The following is a 9,951-nucleotide window of genomic DNA, read 5'->3' as shown; positions in this document are numbered from 1 at the left end:
TAAACACGGGACAGCATACAGAAAGAAAAAAAAATATGATTATGGAAATATAGAAATGTGGAATAAAAATTTACTTTCAATTTTGCATTTCCTTTAACAATTTGAATTTCCCCAACCATTAATTTATATTTTATATTGTATTATTTTTGTATTGATTGGTGCATTTATTTCTTTATTTGTATATCTCCTCTCACATTTAATTAAATATATTTATTTATGCATGAATATGTAGATTTATTAATTTTAGTATTTGTGTATTTATGTATTTATTGTTTTTTGCAGGTTTCGTCCTCCATATTAGATGGGCCCTACACTCAAAAAATATTTTAGCCTATTTTCAATATTTATACATTCTAGTTTCATAACAAAAGTCCATCAAATTGAATTGCATACTGTTTAACAACATTTAATTAATAAAACTTAAAATAAATACATTTTTTTATTATTTTATTTTATAAAAGATTACTTTTAATAGGGTTAGGGTTAAGTTCATTTGATGTCATTTTATGAAATTGAAATGTTATTTTTATTTTATTTATTTTTTTAGTGTATCAGGGTTGTGCACCATTCAGAATGGAATTCTTAAATAAGTTACATTTTTAAATTTCAATTAAATGTGTGTGGGGGGGCAGACTTGTAATTTAAATACAAACGTAAGAAATTAGAACTAAAACGGAACGAAATAAAAAGAAAACAATAAAACAACAACAACAACAACAACAACAACAACAACAACAACATTACCCCACCCTGCTGTCTCTCTTCCATTCTTTCATTCAGTGAGACTTCTGAATCAAAACTCACCAGTTACCAAGACAGCAAAAGATTAAAAATAAAATAAAAATAAGAAATGTCATAAAACACAGACACACACATTACAGACATTATTTTAAAATGCACAGCGAAGTGTTGGGTTGCTAAAATAACTGTCAGATTCCATTACAGACACCATATAGTAACACGGATCATACAGTGGTAATAAAGAGTCATCAGTGGGCTTACCTGTTGTTTAAATTTGCATAGGGGGAAAGGAGGAGTTCAAAATTAAAATCACTTCCTGAATGACTGTGCAAATGTTTAGGCACATAAATATCTGATGTCCAGTAAGGTAAGATTCAAATGTCTAAAAATGCCCAAATAGCTTCGCTTTACAGTCAGTGGATGTTATTTTTGTTTATTATAGGCTGTTATTATGTGTCTAGGTCAGAAAGTATGCTTGATAAACATTGTAAATAAAAAGACTTTTGCTTTGCCTTTTGTAGAGGGATAGGCAACTTTCTTGTTTTTGTGACTTGTTAGTTTACTACTACAACTACACATAGTTTTAATGATTATTAATCACATTTCTTTGTAAGAGTCAATGTTTTTTTTGTTTTTTTTACACTTTTTGGAGGTGAAAGTGGATATTAAAGGTTAGGACAGGAAGTTGTCAAACAAGAACATGTGGTTGTTCCAGTTCAGCAGGGTTGCCAAGTCCACATGACACTTTTAAATTGTTGCACTTTAAAGATTAGTCTTGTCACACAAATTAGTTTTGGATGTAAGGATTTCGGACCAGCAAACTGTCAATTTTCTACAAGTCAAATCAGGTAACTAGGATACAGAAAAAGACGAGCCAACTGTAGTTATGATTGCGATACAGTGAATTAACAGGTGTAGAAGTGAACGAGCAGGACAAATCAAGGAAACTAAATATTTTAAAGCTACCCTCTAAAACTTGTCCTGCCTCAGTTGATATGACATGCTGTAAATTTATTAAAGGAATATTCTGGGTTCAAAACAAGTTAAGCTCAATTGACAGCATTTGTGGTGTAATGTTTCTTTTCTTTTTTTTTTTTTTAAAAAAGAGCAAAAATCTGGGTTCCAGTGAGGCACTTACAATGGAAGTCAACAGGGCCAATCTGTAAATGTTAAAATACTCACCGTTTCAAAAGTATAGCCGCAAGATGGAAACAATACATGTCTTAACGTGATCAGTGTTGGGTAAGTTACTCTAAAAAAGTCATTAATTACTAACTACTAATTACATCTTTTACAGTGTAATTAGATTACTGTACTAATTACTCTGTCTGAAAAGTATTCGCATTACTTTTTACTAATTACTTTCTAAAACCCTTATCAACCTCAACCAGATGAATCATACAAGGATAGACATGAAACTGTTCTTTTAATTCTTTCAAATAAATCATATCAAATCAAATCAATTATTCATGAACTGGCCAGAGAATTTAAAGGGGCGGCGTTAAATTAGAAAACATATATTTTAACATTAGATGTTACATTTTGATTTTAAATTCGCTATTGTTTAATATAGGATTGTTCTATAGTCTATACAGTGTTTAACACAATTACATCAGAAGTAACTGTAATTAAATTACTAAAAATTAAGAGTAATCCCTTACTTTACTTTTTTCAATGAAAAAGTAATTTAATTACAGTAATTAATTACTTAGTAATGCATTACACCCAACACTGAACGTTTTAGTGTGATAATGTAACATCGATTTTTACTTTTTTTAAAGAAAAGGTGGGGAGTCGAAATTAATTTTTGTGGTAATCAACATTACGGCACAAATGGTGTCGACTGAGTTTAACTTGTATTGAACCCGGAATATTGCTTTAATTTTGCAATACATCAATGGTGACGCTGATGTCATGCAGTTTATTTAGACTTTATGTTTCTGCAAATGTTTAATGTCACTACCTAAAACAGAGTGGGTCTACAAATGAGAGAAAATGCACACTTCGGATTCTCAAATCTAAGTTTGTCGTATGAAGTTTTTGCACGGGACTGTCTTTATCACGGAGATCTGGCAACCCCGGACGCTGAGCAGTGTGTCCCAGGAAGCCGACACGACATGTTGTTTTGATGAAATAATGCACACTAATTTACACGATTCCTCTTCTGCTTTTTTCCTAAAACATGAACAGGATCCAACTGAAACGATCCAGAATATTAAGAATGGCCTTCACAGACTCCCTGCACCCGGAGGACAAAGACGAGTCATTCGCTCTGAAAGCGCTGAAAATCGCGTCCGTCGTCGCTCTCTACTGGTTTATTTCCATCACTATGGTATTCCTGAATAACTATCTATTAGACAGCAAGGACCTGGATGCACCAGTCTTCATCACATTCTTCCAGTGTGTCGTCACTGTTGGACTGTGTTTGCTCATGAACGTTTTCTCAATCCTTTGTCCGGGATACGTGGATTTCCCGTCTTTGAAACTGGATCTGAGAGTGTCCAGGGAGTTGTTGCCATTGTCGGTGGTCTTCATAGGCATGATCACATTTAACAACCTGTGTCTCAAACACGTGGGAGTCGCATTCTACACTGTCGGCCGCTCGCTCACCACCGTATTTAACGTCATTCTGTCGTACGCTGTTTTAAAGCAAACGACGTCCTTTTACGCGCTGCTGTGTTGTGGAGTCATTCTGGGTGAGTGTCATCCGCATCAAACCTCTCTCTCTCTCTCTCTCTATCTCTACCAATCTCTCTCTCTCTCTCTCTATCTCTACCAATCTCTCTCTCTCTCTCTATCTCTACCAATCTCTCTCTCTCTCTCTATCTCTACCAATCTCTCTCTCTATCTATCAATCTCTCTCTCTCTCTCTCTCTCTCTCTCTCTATCTATCAATCTCTCTCTCTATCTATCAATCTCTCTCTCTATCTCTACCAATCTCTCTCTCTCTCTCGCTCTCTCTCTCTCTATCTATATATCAATCTCTCTCTATCTCTATCTTTATCTCTCACTCTATCTTTATCTCTCTATCTTTATCTCTCACTCTCTCTCTCTCTCTCTCGCTCTCTTTCTATTTATCAATTTCTCTCTATCTCTCACTCCATCATCTTTCTCTCTCTCTCGCTCTCTATCTATCTATCTATCTATCTATCTATCTATCAATCTCTCTCTCTCTCTCTCTATCTTTATCTCTCACTCTCTCTCTCTCTCTATCTCTCTACCAATCTCTCTATCTTTATCTCTCACTCTCTATCTATTTATCAGTCTCTCTCTATCTCTATCTCTCACTCCATCATCTTTCTCTCTCGCTCTCTATCTATCTATCTATCTATCTATCTATCTATCTATCAATCTCTCTCTCTCTTTATCTCTCTCTCTCTCTCTCTATCTCTCTACCAATCTCTCTCTCTCTATCTTTATCTCTCTCACTCTCTCTCTCTCTCTCTCTCTCTCTCTCTCTCTCTATCTATTTATCAGTCTATCTCTATCTCTCACTCCATCATCTTTCTCTCTCGCTCTCTCTCTATCTATCAGTCTATCTCTCTCTTTATCTCTCTCTGTCTCCATCCATCTATCTATCTATCTGTCTATCTATCCATCCACCCATCCATCCATCTGTCTGTCTGTCTGTCTGTATCTTTATCTCTCTCTCTATCTATCTATCAATCTCTATCTCTCTCTCTCTATCTATCAATCTCTCTCTCTCTCTACCAATCTCTCTCTCTCTCTCTCTATCTTTATCTCTCACTCACTCTCTCTCTATCTATCTATCAATCTATCTCTATCTCTCTCTCTATCTTTATCTCTCACTCTCTATCTCTCTCTCTATCTTTATCTCTCACTCTCTCTCTACCAATCTCTCTCTCTCTCTCTCTCTCATCTTTATCTCTCTCTCTATCCATCCATCCATCTATCTATCTATCTATCTATCTATCTATCTATCTATCTATCTATCTGTCTGTCTGTCTGTCTGTCTGTATCTTTATCTCTCTCTCTATCTATCAATCTCTCTCTATCTTTATCTCTCACTCTCTCTCTCTCTCTACCAATCTCTCTCTCTCTCTCTCTCTCTCTATCTTTATCTCTCACTCACTCTCTCTCTATCTATCTATCAGTCTCTCTCTCTATCTGTCTATCAGTCTCTCTCTCTCTCTCTCTCTCTCTCTATCTATCTATCAGTCTCTCTCTCTCTCTCTCTCTCTCTCTCTCTCTCTTTCTTGAATAACAAATGTTGTTAATGTCCAGAAAGGCTGAGACCACTGGTCTATGCTTACTTCACATGTCTCATTTAATTTTTATGTATGCATTTATGTTTTTATATGTTTACAATTTTCAAAATCCCCAAATCTTGTTTATTTATATATATATATATATATATATAAAAACATTAATAATTTAAAATAAATTAAAGTTTAGAAACCAGTGATTGGATAAAATGGGGCTAAAGCCCCCCTTAAAGGGACAGTTCACCCCAAAATGTAAATTATCTCATTTACTCACCCTCATGCCATCCCAGATGTGTATGACTTTCTTTCTTCTGCTGAACATTATCTGTGAAGAATATTTCAGCTCTGTTGGTCCTCACAATGCAAGTGTATGGTGGCCAGAACTTTGAAGCTCAAAAAAGCATATAAATGCAGAATAAAAGTAATCCATACGACTCAAGTGGTTTAATCCATGTCTTCAGAAGTGATATGATAGTTGTGAGTGAGAAACAGATCAATATTTAAGTAATTTTTTACTATCAATCTCCACTTTCCCTATAACATTCGTCTTCTTTTAGCAATTCATATTCTTTGTGCATTTTGACACCTACTAGTCAGGGAGGAGAATTTATAGATAAAAATAAGCCTTAAACATTGATGTTTATTAAACATTGATTAAACCACTGGAGTCGTATGGATTACTTTTATGCTGCTTTTATGTGCTTTTTGTAGCTTCAAAATTTTGCAGAAAAAAGAAAGTTATACGCATCTGTGATGGCATGAAGGTGAGTAAATGATGAAAGAATAAATTTTTTTGGAGATTAACATTATTTTTTAAGAAGAAAATAGCTTTTTCCTGGTAACAACTTGTATCAACATAAAAATTCAGAATATTTCTGAATATTGATGGAGCAACATAGTTTGTGTCAGAATAAATAGTAACGGAAGGTTTTTGATTTAAAGTATTTATTTGTTTTAGGTTTTGGGCTAAAAAGCCCCCAGGGGGGTTATAGAGATATAGTGATACAGTTGTGCTCAAAAGTTTGCATACCCTGGCAGAAATTGTGAAATTTTGGCATTGATTTTGAAAATATGACTGATCATGCAAAAAAAAAAAAAAAAAAACCCTGTCTTTTATTTAAGGATAGTGATCATATGAAGCCATTTATTATCACATAATTGTTTGGCTCCTTTTTAAATCATAATGATAACAGAAATCACCCAAATGGCCCTGATCAAAAGTTTACATACCCTTGAATGTTTGGCCTTGTTACAGACACACAAGGTGACACACACAGGTTTAAATGGCAATTAAAGGTTAATTTCCCACACCGGTGGCTTTTTAAATTGCAATTAGTGTCTGTGTATAAATAGTCAATGAGTTTGTTAGCTCTCACGTGGATGCACTGAGCAGGCTAGATACTGAGCCATGGGGAGCAGAAAAGAACTGTCAAAAGACCTGCGTAACAAGGTAATGGAACTTTATAAAGATGGAAAAGGATATAAAAAGATATCCAAAGCCTTGAAAATGCCAGACAGTACTGTTCAATCACTTATTAAGAAGTGGAAAATTCGGGCATCTCTTGATACCAAGCCAAGGTCAGGTAGACCAAGAAATATTTCAGCCACAACTGCCAGAAGAATTGTACAGGATACAAAGAAAATCCCACAGGTAACCTCAGGAGAAATACAGGCTGCTCTGGAAAAAGACGGTGTGATTGTTTCAAGGAGCACAATACTTGTTGACCACTCTCTATACATAGCGCTTATGGTTGTGACCATAAAGCTCTATTTTGGTCTCATCTCTACAAATTACAGTGTGCCAGAAGCTGTGAGGCGTGTCAAGGTGTTGTTGGGCATATTGTAACTGGGCTTTTTTGTGGCATTGGTGCAGTAAAGGCTTCTTTCTGGCAACTCGACCATGCAGCTCATTTTTGTTCAAGTATCGTCGTTTTGTGCTTTCCTGTTAGTTTCAAACGCATTTGGCATTTTAGAACATCTCAAGTATTTTTTAGAAACAATTATATCTCCATTGTGATTGGATTAGTCAGTGTGAGCCCACTTTGAATATTTATTTTTTATTTTTTTATAACAAGTCTATTCACCCCACTTAAGAAAAACAATGTGTTTTATGGGGGTTTTAACTCCTGGAACAAGAGTGCTTTTTACCCCAAATCACTTCGCATATAAGGCAGTTATTGGAAAACGTTTGATTAGGTAACCTTGAACAAATCTTAAAATGACATAAGTATTTTGCCTCAAATAAATGTGATAATTTCAGGGATTTTCATTAGCTACATAAATGTGCAACATTTAGAAAGATATTAAATATTAGATAAAATAGCCTCAGAATCAAACTTTAGGTATTGCACGTGATGATCTCAAGAAAATGTTGCAGTGTATGGTATCAAACAGGTGTTCAGGAAAGTGTTGTAGTTTTTGTTGCTGAAACAAAAATCAAAAGTGCCTTTTATACTCTCGTTATGTTGGCTTGAGAAAGCCAACATACTGAAATCCTATTTAATTAAACGTATTATTATTAGTGGTGCTTTTTGCGAAGCAAAGCATCACTAATGTAATCTCACATATTATTATTATTCTTATTCCGTACAAACTTCGGCACCTAACTCGTCCCACACCATTTGTAGTAGACCCATGAATTAGGTATCAAATCCACTGGCCTATTGACGACACCTGTGCAATGACTTTTCTAAGGGATTGGGGGTACGGTGCATCCCTGGGGGGCAAAAAACGTCCCAAAAATTTCCCATAGGCATACTGTGGCAAGGGTCTCACCCATGAAACTTTTTTTAGCAAGCCATGTTTGAACATACCCTGTGTTTGTGGGTAAAATGTACCTCAGGGGGTAAAAAGGGGGGCAAAAAACCATACCAAAGAGTCCCATAGGGTACTATGGGAAGAGAATTTTGTTCCTACTATGGCAGTCAATGCAAGAAAGTTGCCAGATCATATCTCCCAATCAGAATGACATAGATACATGGGGGCAGGCTCATTTCAATCGGGATACCTATCACTCTTTAAGTATCACCTTGGAAATGGCATAGCCGTGCCCTAACAAACATTTATGGGACCCTAGCAACCACCCCCCATTAACTTCCATTCAAAATGTCTCAGAAGGATATCTTCAGAACAGAATGTCGTAAACACTTGTGGATTGGCTCTTATGAGTCAGGTTAGTAAGCAGCCAATAAGAATCTCTCTGTTCACTGGCTAGTCACGCCCTTGCAACCATTTAGAGCACCCTAGCAACCAACACTATTTCTTTCACTTAGAGTCTGATATCTTCGGATCAGAATGTCCTAGAGACATGACAGTTGGCTAGTTTTAATTGGGTGAGCAATCAGTCTACAACTATCATCATGGGAACTACTTAGCCATGCCCTAGCAACCATTTAGAGCACCCTAGCATCCCAAACACCATTGACTTCCATTCAAAATCACTAAGATGGGTATCTAAGGATCAGAATGCCATAGAGACTTCTGGGTTATTTCACTCAGAATTGCAAGATGTCATGTTAAGTATCACCTTGGTAACTGCCTAGCAACCACATTGGCTTACCCTAGCAGCCAAGTAACAAAACACATATCTCTGCACCAGAAAATCGTAGAGACTTCCAGGTTGACTTATTTCACTCAGGATGGCAAGTAGCCTTGATAAGTATCACCCTGGTTACTGCATAGCAACCAGATGGGGTTACCCTAGCAACCAACAAGTCAACTTGTTTGTTTTCCTGTATTATTATTATGGTTTCTTTATTAATATCATGGTACAGTATGGACATTTTGTTGTTATGTTTGTACTACAATTACCATAGTTGAACTATATTAAAACCATGGTACGTTTGTAGTTACTATAGTTTTATTACAAATCCCTTAGTTCAAGTTTACTGTGGTAACACCGTAGTCCATAGCTAATGTGATTGTAATAAAATCATACCGACCTCATGATGGTAATGCTGACTTGTTGAGCTTTGTTTCTTTCCTACAGGTGGATTCTGGCTCGGTGTGGATCAAGAAGGTGTGGCGGGTTCCCTTTCTTGGACAGGCGTAATTTTCGGAGTCCTTGCCAGTCTTTTTGTCTCTCTCAATGCCATCTACACCAAGAAAGTGATGCCAGCGGTGGATGGAAATATCTGGAAGCTTTCCTACTACAACAACCTCAATGCCAGCGTGCTTTTTATACCCCTTATTGTCATATCAGGGGAACTGGGAAACTTGTTTAATTTTAGCAGACTGACAGATTTAAATTTTTGGGGCATGATGACTCTTGGTGGAGTGTTCGGCTTTGCCATCGGTTATGTCACGGGACTTCAGATAAAGTTCACCAGTCCATTGACGCACAATGTGTCCGGCACAGCCAAATCCTGCGCGCAGACTGTGTTGGCAGTAATGTACTCTGGTTCCAGTAAGAGTGTGCTGTGGTGGACGAGCAATATGATGGTGCTGGGTGGCTCATCTGCCTACACCTGGGTCAAAGGGCTTGAGATGAAGAAAGTTCAGGTGCCTCTGGAAACACAAAGCACAGCCACTCAGAAAAGTAAAGACGTCTCGGGGGTGTAGAACATTTCTTAAGGGTTTAAAAATACCTGAGAGATACTGTACCTTTGTTAAAGTAACTCTTTGTTTAGCACATCTACTGTATATTTTATGGCCGTTTGATCATTTGATGTATATAAATGATTTTGCAGTGTAAATGGATATTATTCAAAGGATTAAATCAACCTGTTTAACAAACCTGACATAACTTCTTTAACAACATATTACAGCAAAGATTTGGTTGCTTTACCTGACACAGTAGAGGGGTCATTTTATAACGTTTACACTTATAATGTTAGTTAAAAAAATAATAATAATAATTCCACCCTCTCTCTGACCCTTAAAATGTCTTCAAGACTTGTATGTAAACTGCATCTTTGTATGTAAAATGAGATCAAGTGCTTTGCTAAACAATTATATGGTATGTACTGCATACCTACACTGTAAA

General features: G+C 36.3%; 1 protein-coding gene across 4 annotated transcripts in view; it reads left to right on the top strand.

Annotated features, from left to right (window-relative positions):
• LOC127410664 (GDP-fucose transporter 1-like) overlaps positions 1–9,718 on the top strand; it is a 9,983-nt gene extending 265 nt beyond the window's left edge. The window contains exons 1-4 of one of the 4 annotated variants that reach the window (XM_051645832.1): positions 1–1,108; positions 1,848–1,983; positions 2,932–3,437; positions 8,956–9,717. The exon at positions 1–1,108 is cut by the window's left edge and continues 265 nt beyond it. In XM_051645832.1, coding sequence (XP_051501792.1) covers positions 2,963–3,437; positions 8,956–9,527 — 1,047 coding nt within the window. In that variant the 5' untranslated portion in view covers positions 1–1,108; positions 1,848–1,983; positions 2,932–2,962 and the 3' untranslated portion in view covers positions 9,528–9,717. Of the gene's footprint in view, positions 1,109–1,164; positions 1,590–1,847; positions 1,984–2,057; positions 3,438–8,955 lie in introns of those variants that run through there. The other 3 variants (XM_051645824.1, XM_051645807.1, XM_051645815.1) reach the window with 3 other exon arrangements.
• The last annotated feature ends 233 nt before the right edge of the window (positions 9,719–9,951 follow it).

The sequence above is a fragment of the Myxocyprinus asiaticus genome, chromosome 2 (assembly GCF_019703515.2).
Source record: "Myxocyprinus asiaticus isolate MX2 ecotype Aquarium Trade chromosome 2, UBuf_Myxa_2, whole genome shotgun sequence".
Classification (NCBI taxonomy): domain Eukaryota; kingdom Metazoa; phylum Chordata; class Actinopteri; order Cypriniformes; family Catostomidae; genus Myxocyprinus; species Myxocyprinus asiaticus.
This window is presented reverse-complemented; position numbering and strand designations above follow the sequence as displayed.